General features: G+C 36.8%; 1 protein-coding gene across 4 annotated transcripts in view; it reads right to left on the minus strand.

Annotated features, from left to right (window-relative positions):
* Positions 1 to 14,835, minus strand: part of LOC130082541 (disks large homolog 4) — a 204,925-nt gene that overhangs the window by 110,757 nt on the left and 79,333 nt on the right. For all 4 annotated transcript variants that reach the window (XM_056247413.1, XM_056247415.1, XM_056247412.1 and 1 more), the window contains exon 2: positions 839 to 1,000. In XM_056247413.1, the coding sequence (XP_056103388.1) occupies positions 839 to 1,000 (162 nt within the window). The remainder of the gene's footprint in view (positions 1 to 838; positions 1,001 to 14,835) is intronic.

Raw genomic sequence — 14,835 nt, forward strand, 5'->3', positions numbered from 1 at the left:
GAAATAAAATAAAGTATATATATTATATGAAAAAATAAATACAAATTCTTGGCAACTAACTGAAATAAAACAAGGGTCCCACTTTAGTGTCTTTAACTACTATGTACTAACTATTTAAAATAAATAATTTGATACAATGCACTTATTGTGTACTTACATTGAATTTATATTTAAAAAATACCTGCATGTAATTACAGCTGTAATTAATATCTGTAATTACATCTAGAATTACACTGTTGACCTTCCCTTACATCTCATCTTAACCTACACTTAAAGCAACCCATCCCACCACACCTGTGCCTAACCGTACCCGTATCCCAATGCAATAGCAGCTCAAGTGTTTTGCAATACAACATCAACACAATAAGTAGTGTGACCAAAGCTGTAGTGCAAAAAATGACTAAAATTAAAACTAAAATAAAAATAAAGGTTAAATAGAAATATATATTCTTTAAACTACAAAAGCACATTACAAAATACTCAAACTTAAACTGAAAATATAAAATCAATACTAATTTAAAATATTAATAATTAAAAGTGTATAAATAATACTGGTACATTCTTGTTTTTAAAAAACTGGCTGCATCTGTTTCTCCTAAAGCAATAGGAGAAACCTCTAAAAAGTTGCACTTCAATAAAACATATTTATATTCATGTCTATGGAATGTCCCCATAAAACATGGCAACCTGTGTGTGTGTGTGTGCGTGTGTGTGTGTGTGTGTGTGTGTGTGTGTGTGTGTGTGCGTCTGTGTGTGTGTGTGTGTGTGTGTGTGTGTGTGTGTGTGTGTGTGTGTGTGTGTATGTGTATGTATGCGTGCGTTTGTGTGATATCCGTACCTTTATTGGTGAGATGTGTGTGTGTGGGGCGTAACTGTGCATGGAGTCCATGGCCGCCAGGTTCTTATCGCTCATGTGAAGCATCTCGGCGCTCTTGCTGTGAGCCAGGTGGGCGGGGCTGTGCTCCAGGGGCGGAGTCTCTTCATCCTGATACCGATATTTCTACAGCAACAACAAGAGAGAAAACAAACTCAAAACTAATTCTGAAGCTCTGCATTACATTGGGTTTGCACGAAAAGTCACCAAAATGAAAGGCCGTATAGGAAAAATGACAAGTAATATTCACTAATATTACTGATTTAATTGCACTGAAGCTATCGGATGAGAACAACATATTCAACTGAATTTAATCAAGATTGAACTAAACTGAGCTGAATAATGACGCTATTGTATTCTGCATTACTAGTATGGAAGCTTGTTTCCGCCACAGAATGAAAAATAAAAAAGGTAATTGCGACTTTTTATCTCACAATTCTGACTTTTTTTCTCAGAATTGCGAGATATAAAGTCAGAATTGCGTGATATAAAATCGCAATTGCGTGTTATAAAGTCAGAATTGCGTGATATAAAGTCAGAATTGATGGATATAAAGTCGCAATTGCGTGTTGTAAAGTCAGAATTGCGAGATATAAACTTTATAGAAAGTTAGTCTTTTTTCCCCCTTAGAATTGGCCTGATAACTCGCAATTGCGAATTTATATCTCACAATTCTGAGAAAAGATTTCAGAATTTCGAGATATAAACTGGCAATTATGTGTTATAAAGTCAGAATTGTGAGATAAAAGTCTCAATTCTGTCTTTTTTTCTCGCAATTGCGACTTTATTTCTCAGAATTGCGACTTTATTTCTCAGAATTGCGACTTTATTTCTCAGAATTCTGACTTCATATCTCGCAATTGTGAGATAAAAAGTCGCAATTATTATTATTATTATTTTTTTATTCAGTGGCGGAAACAAGCTTCCATACATTACAGCTGAAATTGTAACAGTTATTTTCCTGTTTATTAATGTGAAGCTGTTTTGAAACTATCTGTATTGTATGAAGCCCTATATAAATAAAATCATGTGAAAAACCTATTTCTACAAACTCAAACAAATGAATATTTATTTGGCACAAGACGAGACCCTAAAGAAAGTTGCCAGCGTAAACCGATGGATCTGTTTATCTTTCTGGAGCAGAAGATTCATTAAAGATCAGAAGACTTCCTACAGTTAAAGCTCACAAATGTGTGAAACTTTTATTTCCACTAGTGCTCAAAAAGTCCAAAACATAAAGTTGTAAAAGACTAAATATGAAGGATTCATGCCACTGGTTGATGAACCACAATAATGAGCCACAAAGACAATTTGACATATCAGAGGTCATTGTGCAATACAAATGTACTGTAAGTTTAAGAACTCAAAACTACCTTGTTAGTAAACACAGTTTTAATCGAGACCAGGCTGCCAAAAAACACTTATTTTCTACTTCCAGGTTTATAGAGATGAAACATCAGCACATAGATCAACACCTACTTCTTCACCATCACCATTTGTGGCCAGGCCATTGGCACTTCATTGATGTGATCAAGTGATATGGACTGATAAAACAGAATCACTGGACTAAAAATAACATTACCTTCCAAAGGCTGTTTATTTTCAACCATGTGAATGTCTCAGTAGAGCATTATTTGTTTGTTTGGTTCATTTCATCATGGATTCTTTGGTGAACCAGTCACAATCCGACACAGGCTTTGCAAACACTGACAGTAATGCCAGAAACTGTCTTAAATCTAACGCCTAATCTGCGATCAGTGATTATTGACATGTAAGGACTCATGTATAGTCAGATGTTCTTTGTCACAACATCTGTTATTGCTGTTTATGCGTCAGTAAATCGAGCCAGTGACTAAACAGTCAACTTCACACTGTTGCTCTTAAAGTCCCCCTGTGGTGAAAACCACACTCTAAACGATGCTGGGTTGTTTTAACCCAAATTTGGGTCAAATATGGACAAACCCAAATGTTGGGTTAAAAATGTAATTTAAAATTTTAACCCAACTTCAACTTTCACTTTCAACTGTTCATTTTTAACCCAACATTTGCATTTGTCCATATTTGACCCAAATTTGGGTTGAAACAACCCAGCATTTTTTAGAGTGCAGCTTTTAATGTTGTTTATTATATGTCTATGTGTGTTTTTAATATGCTTTATGACAAACCATGTGTAAATTCATAAGTCGACAGCATTTTTCTCCTAAAAAACTACAGTGTACCAAAGACAGTCTCAAAGACACGGTTTGAAATCGCTGGTGTTTCTGACGTCACAAACTACCTTGTAACCAATCAGATCAACGTGTGATCGTCAACCAGTGGATCTCTGAGCTGAGTGAGTGAGTGGAGGCGGGGCTCATTTGCATATTCATAGAACCGCGTATACTAAATGAGGCAAGGGTGTCGAGTTACATTCAAGATATTTTAAAGCATGAAGAATTAAAATTTAAATGGTAGTAAAAGTTTTCAAAACAGTTCCACATATTTTAAATGCAAAGATGGGTGTTTACTTTAAAGGCGTAAAGTGCCCCTATTACGCTATCTTTAAGGCTCCTAATTTTGTTTCTGAGGTCTCCTACAATATGTTTGTATGCATCATTTTCTCATCATAATTTACATAGCAGTATCACCTCTTTACTACCAAACATAGGTTCATGCAGGAAGTAAGACTGGAATTACTGACGACTCGTTTATAATCAAGTCTTTCTTTTAGGAGACAATAACTCCATTTATCTGAACTATAATCTTTAAAATTTTGCAGACCTTTTACATTCACAAACAGCTAAATTAAACAGTACATGAAAGATAATATCCGAAAAAGCATAATAGGGGCACTTTAAACGAAACACGCGCCTTAAAACAGTGTTCGAATCAGAGGGCTAAAATCACAAGAGAGAAAAAAATGGTCATTTATTTCCAAATTATGACCGTTTTTGGTGTAAAAATCCAGTAACACTTTATTTTGATGGTCCCTTTTGAACGTGCTGTTGACTATAAGTAACTCTGCAACTACATGTCAACTAACTCTCATTAGAGTATTAGTAGAGTGTCTAATTCATATCCGCTAACTCTTTATTGTGATGCTCCTCAATAGACATTATACTGACTATAAGTAACTTTGCAACTACATGTCAACTTATTCTAACCCAAACCCTACCAGTCTACTCATACTCTACTCACACTAATAAGGGGTTAGTTGTGATGTAGTTGCAACGTTACTCATAGTCAACAGAATGTGTTAAAGGGAACATCAAAATAAAAAGTGAAACCAAAATCCTACAAACATTACAAGTGATTTGGAAATTTTATTATTTTCCATTTCAAGTGGACAGGAGCTGTATCTGCATTACAACAGTTGTCCGGATGTGCTGCCAAGATGGCCACCAATTGAAATGACTTTGTATCAAGATCAGACAGAAGCCATCCTTCAATCTCACCAGAAATGAGAAAAGAAGGGAGAAAGTGGGGGTTGAGGGGAGGTAACAGTCAGCAAGATCACATTACAATGAGCCAGCAACACCACAATGACTGAGAGAATGCAGGAACTGACCAGTGCAAACAAGCCAATGTAAAGATCAAATGAACATAGACATTTAGAACATAGAATACAAAACAGAATTAAACATTTCAGGGAATCAACCTACAAAATGTTTTACTTAGAACTGTCTCTGCATTTAAGCTATGATAAGAGTATGAATATATAAAAAAGCTTTCACACAGCTTACACGGTATGTAACTTCAGTCATCACTTTATCTTAATCCTGCCTGTTATTCACAAAATGTTGGTTGTGCTTCCCAGTATTTCCGGTTGTTCAGAATCTTTTATAATAAGAGACAGTATCGGCTCCTGACCATAAATGCAGGTAGGGCAGATTCTGGGTCTTAGCGCTAGATTATGATAAACATTTTGCAAGCTTTATATTCTAATTGCTGAACACATGCGTTGTTCAGCCTGAGGGTGGCGCTCTAATGTAGATTGCAGGCACGCACATAATGTCATCTAGTATTGCCTTAATGTAGTATTAATGTTGTTTTATAATGTTACAAGTTGTTGAGGAATTCACCCTTCGCAGGGTGTTTGATTGACAGGCGATCTGACCAATCATAATCCGCCATTTTTGTCCGACAAAGCAGTTAGTAGTTAGAGTTAGTAGATTAACATTGGTGGATTAACATAGTCTTTCAACAGTTGAAACAACATTCCTTCTGATGTTCATTCATGTTTATTTGATGCTATAAATTAACTAGAAGGAAGAGATGATCGGTTCACGAGCAGCTTTAACTGAGGCTCTACAGCGATCTGTCAGACACATTAAAGAGCCTCAAGACGGTATTTATTGTTTAAACTTATTAAGAAAATGACAAAATTTGAAAGTTGAGACTTTGTTTCATATCAAAAGTAACCTGGTCTGTCAGCGCGATGTCAGTGTCCTTTTGCTCCGCGATGTATTTTTCACTGCGTGAGAACATGATGTGTGGCGTGAGAGAGGCGTGGCTTGTCGGACATAGCAACAGTAACTAAAGGGGGCGGGTCTTTGCAAACGGCCAATTCCGGTGAGGAAAAGAAACTCATTTCTATTCTCAGAACAAACATAAAACAAACACAACAGAACCACATATAAAGGCTATTTCCATTAGCACGTTTAAACTTTAATTAATTTGATTTACAGAACAGACATGGCAGCTAGATACTGACTTGATGTAGACTACAGTGGTTCCCAACCTTTTTTTGTCTGAGACCCCCTTTTTCCCATGAAAATATTTTAGGGCCCCCCTTCACATTTAATGATATTATCGCTCTTGTAAGCTTGCAGCAAGGAGGACAAAATATATATTTTTTTTCAAACAGGTATGTTTATGCACAAATAATAGCCTATAATATTGAAAATACAATAACAAAAACATCAGTAGGCCCTTTGTAATTTAAAAACGTAAGCCTAGGAGAAGCCTATATATCGGCCCTATTTGAAATGCAAAAACAAAAATATTCACATTGGTGTACAGGTAAAAAAAAGAAAGAATATAGGCTATTACTAAATGACTGTTGTCTGGGGCCTCAATACTTGCATGTTATTTGTGAGGTTTATCAATGTGAGGCTTTATTTTTTACGCTTTTGGCGCTATAGCGAGCGATAATAAACTTGCGTTTATTAACAGAATAATGCGTCTTTCGGAAGAACATTGTAGCCGGAACTACTTCTCTCTGTGTACGTCTATGACGAGTCACGCAGGCACTGGGCTACTCCGCAGCGGCAGCGATCCGAACCAGTGTAAAATAGTCCCAATGTAAACACTTATTATAGGTGTACCATAGTGGTTCAGGATAAGACAAAAACACGAATTGGAAAATGGATTCATGATGAACTCGCTCATTATATACATTTTGTAAATTTTGAACAGAAAAAAGTTAAGGACTTTTATTTAATGCTCATTGCTCAAACCTTTCAAAATATGACGCGACCCCCCACAGTCGAGCTCGCGACCCCCCTGTTGGGAACCGATGGACTAACAGACACACATACACAAGGAAAATGTGATTTCTCAATTTATGACTCTTTTACAGTAAATGAATGCTGCACAATCACATGTGTTACTTTAGCCACTTTTAACTACAAGAGCTAATGTTTTAAAAGATTGTTCTGCGAACACCGCCAGTGGCAGTGCGAGACGTGGTGTTTTCTCTGCGGGCGACTGATGCTGTGCCAGGCTCAGACTACAGTGAGCACATAACAAAACCCTTGTGGGTAATAAATAACAGACACAGAGGAGAGGGGAAACAAAAGCATACTGTACGTCACAGCGTCAAGAGTGATACCAAACACTCTGCACACAACTGTCTGACACATATCTATTCCCAGCATGCACCACAGATATTTCAGATTTTAGAACATAATTTCACCATAAACAAAAGTTTAATTAGCTGCTAACAATTTTCACTTATGATAAAACTAAACACATTTTGTTAGCAAATGTTTAATTTGGTTTACTTACTGTAAATAAGTCTTCTTACAATATGCATAGCCTACTTTCTGTTATGCACTAACAAATAAAAACAATAATAATAAATAAAACAATAATTTCTACAGTCAGTAAATTTATGTGTTCTGCACGTCAAGCGAAAATGTTATTTAAATTAAATTAGTTTCTTTTCCATTTTTTGTACGTGGTGTGTTATTTGATTTAAGAGAAACTGAACAAAACCGTTGATTTTTGATGAGACCAACATAAAAATGTTCTTTAAATAAATCACATGGTTGTTTAATTTTTTTGTTGAATATGTTTTCTGTACATGCATTTGTGGACCAACACTGTTAATTTTTCTAAGGTGCATATTATTGTGGTCTCAGTTATTTCAGGTAAACTGCACATGGAAATGTGGATAGACACTTTACATGTTGATCAAACTCTTCCTGTCTAAGCGGGCCGGAAAAACCAACAGAAAGTGGACCGGAGTTCACACCGAAGGTCGAATGTCTATTTGAGACTTTTTAACGCGCAAGTCTTCCTTGTTGTCTTTATGAAACCACAACGCAGTGACTCATCTCTGATCACTCGTTTCTCGCAAACCCAGGCTTACATCACGCCAACAGATGAGTTTACATTCTAATATTAGCCATGTGTTTCAAAAGATGCCAAAAACAGCAGTGAAGGGGTGGTTTCACAGAGTTATCCACATGTAATTCCCACAGGAATAGAGAGAGCGCACCAGTTGACACTTCACTCTGAAACCTCCTGAGGCTTGGCTTACATTACACGTTTCCTGTAATCTAAAAGAAAGAACAAGAGATCAGAGGTTCAGGAATCAGTATACCACCAAATATAATACAAGCACAGCCCCCTAATTCAATGATTTAGGGATTGTCTATCTTACACAGTATGGATTTCATTACATATTCTCATCCTTCTTTTGAGTAGCCTTTGCATAATCTGGAGCAGGATTCACACAACATCCTTAAAGTGCCCCAATTATGATACTTTAAAAGGTCTTCATTTTATTTCAGAGGTCTCCTAAAATAGGTTTACATGCATCCAAGGTCAAAAAAACCTTTAATTTTCTCATTAAACAATGCAGCATCAGCTCTTCTCGGATTCGGTCTCTCTAAACCCCGCCTTTCCGAGAGCCTGTTCTGCTCTGATTGGTCATAAAATTAGCATAATTCAGCTCTGGATCTTCCTCACACTTGATACACAGTGATACGAACAGTAACGACGGTGTTGGTTTTACCGTATCGACTCCAGCGCGAGTCTGACCTGTGGCTTCTAGAAGGACACTGAGTTCAGTAAGAACACTGGAGATCATGATAGGTCTGGAAAGCTTTACACTGAAAAGCAATTTCTCTATGGATAAACTGAATGTGATTTTGTCTCTCGTAACTATTGTTGCACTACATATCATAGTTTTCTAGATTTGTGAACTCTCATTTTGATTTCTTTCTCAAACATAAACAGCTTTTTATACTAACAGGGTGTATAAATGGCTTTTGTAGCTGTGTGGAATCTGAACGCTGGCAGACAGAGAGAAATTCATCCAACATCATTTATTATTCATGGAGACTTTTTGTGAAAACCTGATTCTGCTTTATCTGTGTGTGTGTGTGTGTGTGGTTCAGGTGTTCTGTATGTTATGGGGACAAAATGGGTCCCCATGAGTAAATCAGCTTATAAATCATACAAAGTGATGTTTTTTGAAAATGCAGACATTTTCTGTGATGGGCAGGTTTACGCTGAGGGGATAATATACTAGAGATGCACCGATCGACCGGCCAGGGACTGGAATCGGACGATTTTCCGCATGATCGGCCCGGACCGGTAACCGGCATCTTACTGTTTCTGAGCCGGTCCGTTTTGTTGCCAGCGTCACAGGCAATAACGTCAGCTGCACTTCTCGCTCTCTTCTCTCCGACGGCGAAGTGACACGCACCTGCCTCCACTCACTCACTCGTCTCATTCGCCCAGGTTAAATAGAGCTTGTATTGCACATCATTTTCCTAATTCCAGTAAGTTTTGCGCTCACACCAAAAGCGCGCGAACCACAGATATAAGTCGAGCACACAAGCCGCTTGTGAGTCGCAAGTACCAAAATGAGTGGCCAAATACACACAAAATGGTGTCAAAATGCCCGTCTTGGCGAGTATTCAGTTGAACACAGTCAGTTTTGGATCCTAATTAGTTGAGAAAGATAACGCAAGTTGTGTAACAGTATATTGGACCTGTGCATAAACTCTTAAAGTGACAGCAGACAAATATTCCTGTTGCTGTCTGTCATGTTAATAAAAGAACAAAAGACAAAGAAAACCACTCTCTGCTCTTGACTGAATAACTCATTTTTAGCTTTAATCTGTATTTAATTTTTACGATAAAGACAATCCAGTGTTATTTTGTATTTGATTACTTTGATTTCTCTAGTATTTCTTGCCCGATTTCTTATTGTATACCCACCTGAAAAACTTAAATCCGTGTTTATTACATTTCTCTCTTTATACTAATGCATTTATTTGTGCTGTTGTTTGAAATTTGTTTATTTGCTCTTATTTTATTGCTGTCTTTTTACTTGTTTTTGATAAAAATTACATTTTGCATTGAAAAAAAGTAGATATCCGTCAATTGGAGTCGGCAAAAATCGGTATAGGAAGGTCACACAAGAAAATCGGAATCGGTGCATCTCTAGAATATACAGTTTGTACAGTATAAAAAAACATGTCTATGGAATGTGCCCATAAAATATGAAAACCCAACATGTGTGTGTTTAGGGGGCACATTTTGCCCTACTGTAAATGGCAATAGTGATCAGTGATTATAGACTCATTTTAGCACGCTGCAGGAAACAGAGGGGAAATAGAGAGGGAAAGAAAGGAGGAATGAAGAAAGAGAAACAACATAAAGATTCTTTGCAGCCATTTGGTGGTGGAAAAAGAAGCAATAATACAATCATGTAGTGAAACTGCAAAGAAAAGAGAGGGAGAAGGACTAAACATGAGTTTAAAAACTAGAATTTTAAATTTTCTGCACCTTCAGTGTACGTCTATGAGATTTTTTCCTCTTATTTTATCAAGATTATTGCCTTTTGAAAATCCCCAGCGTCATACGCCCTTGTGAATGTAAAGCTAACGCCTAGAGCAGTAATACTGTAGCATATCTCGCCTCAACACGACTCGAGGTATCCTTCATGTGAGCGGCACAAACGGTCCAAGACAAGTTCTGCACTAAAGTTTAACACTAAAGGTTAGGGGATTTGAAATATCCACAGTGCTAAGCATAAGCCACGAGTAATGATGGAGTACAGAGAATATGAAAGAAAAATCATAGCAACGGTATGTAAGTTGTTCCCATACAGTGTAACACAATTTGTTACCACCTGGTGATAGCAAAAAAAGATTTACAATGTAGATCTTTCAGTTCATTCAGGAGAAAAACAGATCATAAAACACATTTAACCCAAACTTACTTAATAATATTAATTGCCTATAAATTATTTAAACACCCTCTTTATAACGCCATGTATGTAAAGCTCACATTATCCACTGCTATGAAAACACAATGTATTATTTTCTTGGCAGGCTTTGTTGAACTATAAACAATATATAATATAATGTAAAATGGAATGACGTCGAATATGAGAAAACTTCAATTGAAAACCAAGAATGAAACATTGAAAGGATAAATCTTAAATTGAAGCTAATAACAGGCCTACGGCATATATCCTTTGGCCGCTGTCATATTTGTTTTCTGGTACATCACTAAACACAAAAATCATAATGTTTTATGGTATGGCCAGTAATAATGTTGTAAAAGGGCCAGCAGAAACTGTTCAGTTCTGTTAGTAAATATGCTTTAAACGGACCTAGCAACATAACAGACTGATACATAATTGATGAGGGTGAATACTTTCTGAAGAAACTCTATAGGCTATATCAATATAATCAATATATGAGACAACATATCACAGCACTATATGATGATCCCCTGAGCATGTGTTCAGTCTGATGCTTTTCTGTCGAAGTCTACAGCTCTCCTTCAGTCTGCTTGTTCTCTATCCTGACATTTTTCTCTTTCTTTGGAGGAAATTCGGCGTTCCGATAGTAAAGTCATCTAATCCATGAAATAACACAAATGGATGGAATATGGAAATTATAGTGACCAAAATCTAATATTTTTAATTTTCATATATTTGAGCTTTTTCAAGCTATAGCCGTTCTTTGTCTAGATTCAGAGCAGCTGCTAAAATTCATGAAGCTTGGCACAAAACTCACTCATTTCATTTTCTCTTAAAGGAGAACTCCGGCGCAAAATGAACCTTTGGTCTAATAAAACATTGGTACCTAGTCAACTGTTCTCTGAGATTTGTTTTTATGATAATCGAATGTAAAGAGTTTTATCTCTAAAAACTGTTTAGCGTATAACGCTAGTAATGGGGGCATTTAATAAGTAAAAAGAAATCGCTAGTTTATACCACTAACAAGGCTCAAAATAGCCCCACACTAACACAGTAACATAATGAGGGTCCCTACATGCAAAACGAAGCATTGAGAACTTTGTAAGTGTACAGACCGTTTAATAAGAAGATAAATATAAAGACAGTCCACTTCGTGTATACAGACAGGAGCCATCTTTGGAAAACAGTCTCGACTAATCAAACCACGAACGACGTGCTAAGTGAGCTGAACTGTATGAATGGCGAAAACGGTTGACTAGGTACCAATGTTTTATTAGACCAAAGGTTCATTTTGCGCCGGAGTTCTCCTTTAAGCTTCTTTGCAAATAAATTCATGCGGGGTACAATTTTCTTCCAAACTAATTTCAAGCATACGCCTTATTATCAAAAGGTTTTTAATGAGAAGCATTTTAGTCAAACTTATCAATGTATAAGTGTCTTAAATGCCAGCAAGATTAAGAAAATCAACTGACAATAAAGATCTTGTGAATGTAGTGAATACAGTTAGACATAGAAAAAGAAAAGTGAGAGATTTGAATGATCAGATGTGCAAATGTAAAATACATCTCTGTCTTTATCAGTGTATTTCATTCAGTCCCAGCCCTCTCCACGCCATCATGTTTCCCAAGGTCATCATCTCAGCCACTATCCGTGTCTCAATCTATTCCACAGGAAGTATCGACCCTGCTCGAATCACAGCGATCTGACACACAACAAAACTGCAGCAGATCACAGATCATCCGAGCACATGCACACAAATCTGCTCCTGCTAGGATGATGCTCCAAGTAGTCAGTTCACACAGTCAAACTGCTTATATAATGCATGGAAAATGTAGAAAAGGTCTGACAAAGTTGGCCGAGTATAATTTGTAATGAAAATAGAATCGTCGCTTTTCGCTGTCACAGCTGGTTAGAAGAAACACTCTGATTAAGATGGAAAAGATACGCTTTATCGAGTGTTGTGGCATCGTGGATACGTGTAACAGGGAGGGAACGTTGTCAGTACTTCACCTACTGTTGTGGCAAGGTCCTCTCAAAGATATGAACAAACATTCTTCCAGCAACATTAAAGGCACAATATGTAGGGGTTTTTTTCGCCACAAGAGGGCGCAGTTTCCAACAATAACAAAGGCGTAGGTTGATGACGCAGTGATGAGCTGAATGATGGGACTTGCTGTCAAGCTGATAGATCTAATAATGTTTATGGATGAGCGCAAACATTCATGTTTTTTAACATTACAGAGGTATCAGGTCGCGATTGCTAAAGAGACAGATATCACACGCGAGTCCCGCGGATATAAAGGAATAAGGACATTTAATTCTACTGAACTACCCGCAAGTGCTGGATTACTCACACAGGTCAGTTTATTAGACGAATTAAACGTGTGAGGTAACGCAGCGCTGCTTCACTTGGTCTAACGTTACACTATCACACTAAACGGCATTTAAATGTGTGTTGAAAGTTATAATGTTATACTACGTGTTAGTTCGTTTGCTATACGAAACTAGCAGTAAGCTAGATCAACATTAGAATAACATACTGACCATATTCTAACATTTCATCATGTTGAGCTAACGTTATATAACATTGATTTGTTTTATGTACATTCGCTCACCTGTCTAATAAAGCTGTCAAGTCGTGACTCGTGAAGCTCTGGCGAGTCCAAGTTAGTCGCGGACGCTAGCTCTCGGCATCTCAAAAACGCTGCGCTGATATTGATCCTCATTTTAGTTCTCCTTGTTTGTCCCAAAGTCTGCTTGCCATGGTCTATGTTTGAAAGAAACAAGAACTACGTGCCGCTTAACGTTACGCACTACGCAGTTGTCCACGTCTGTCGCCATGGTTACGTCATGGCTATGGCAGTACGAACGGAAACCGAGGATAGCGCGGATATTGCGTCATTGACAGGCGAAATTTTTTTCCGGGACGGCCACTTATTTAAAATGGGAATTTCTCTGAAATAAAAAATCTTTGGATACCTTTGGGAAATTGTAAGTACACAACTGCAGGAAATATATCACACTGTGCAAGTGATTTTGGGATATTTTATTACAAAATTCTTACATATTGTACCTTTAATAAAACATTCCCTCAACGTTATCTGGGGCCGGTTTCACAAAGCTATTTTAGACAGAGCTATAGTGTTAGACAAGACTAAAATTTGCTAGACTAGTCTAATGCAAGTTAGACTGTTTCACAAAAATAAAGACTGACTTAATTTAGACCAAAAAAAATAGACACCCTAACTTAGGTCTAAGACTCTGTTACCTTGGCAACCAGCCGTAACAATCAGTTACATTACAAACAGCCGAAAGAAAAAGGAAAATGGCCCTTAACATATATATTCATCACCATTTCAGTGTCTTTAAGTTTCTCTTTGGGTCCTCCTCCCGTTTTTGGATATTTCCTCTTAAATATTTATTTTTTGACATCTTGTACGATGTTTTTGTATCTTTTCTGTACGTCTTTAACGCTCCGCTGCCGCTCAACGGTCGGATTAACTGTTTTAGCAATCTTTTTCCAAATTAAACATTTCTTCTTGTGTAACTGTTATACTCCTCCAACATACACAGAGTGGTTGAATGCGCTTACTCGATCCGCCATGTTTTTTGTATTGAAAAGTGTCTTAATTTACCCAGAATGCACTGCAGTGTAGTGCTACTTAAGATAGTCAGAGTCTTAAGTGCTTTGTGCAATGGTCTGATTTAGATGTTTATCTGAAGTCTGACTATCTACTATATCTAAGCCATAGTCAAAGTCTATCTTTGTGAAACCGGCCCCTGGTCTTTTAAAAAGTTAGCACAAAAACAGTATTTTATACATCATTCATGGAATGTTTTTGCCTGGCAAGTTTTCATTTCGGAAGTAATGTTTTTTTATTTTTTATTTAACAACTTCAGAGAACATTCAAAAGTAACGTTCATATTGTGTTCGCAAATAAAACGTTTTAAAAACTCTATTTAGAATGTTCAGAGTTTTTATTACTCAATTGGAATGTTAGAAAAACGTTCTTAGAACATATTTTCGTAAGCTGGGTGTTTCTGTGAATCAGAATAAGAACCTCGCCAGTTGGCAGGTCATTTTATAAGAAACCAAACCGCAAGATGATACATGGTTTATATCAAATAACAACATATTTGGAATATTCAAGATGCTATACTGTTTTTTATAAATATGCAAGAAAATCACAGTGAGTTTTCCATTGTCATATAGACAAAAATATTTTAATAGGCTAACAATAATGCTTGGGCCAATGGGAGATAGTTACGGCTGTAAATTTTCTAAATTCAATTAACCAGTGTGATAAAACATTAAATTTGAACACTGAGTGAACACAATAAACTAAAACTGGGAAGCAGTCAGCTGTGATACATTGAGGCAAGAGTCAACTATATAGTGAAGGTTCATTTTAGTCCAAACGTTACACTGTGTTCTAACAACATGAGTATTTCAAATTGGGGCAAGTTGTCACATGTGTGAAATTGTATGCAATGAATTACAACAAATAAAACACATGTGACAACTTGTGAC

Source organism: Rhinichthys klamathensis, unplaced genomic scaffold (genome assembly GCF_029890125.1).
Source record: "Rhinichthys klamathensis goyatoka isolate OS25496 unplaced genomic scaffold, OSU_Roscu_1.1 h1tg000046l_1, whole genome shotgun sequence".
Classification (NCBI taxonomy): domain Eukaryota; kingdom Metazoa; phylum Chordata; class Actinopteri; order Cypriniformes; family Leuciscidae; genus Rhinichthys; species Rhinichthys klamathensis.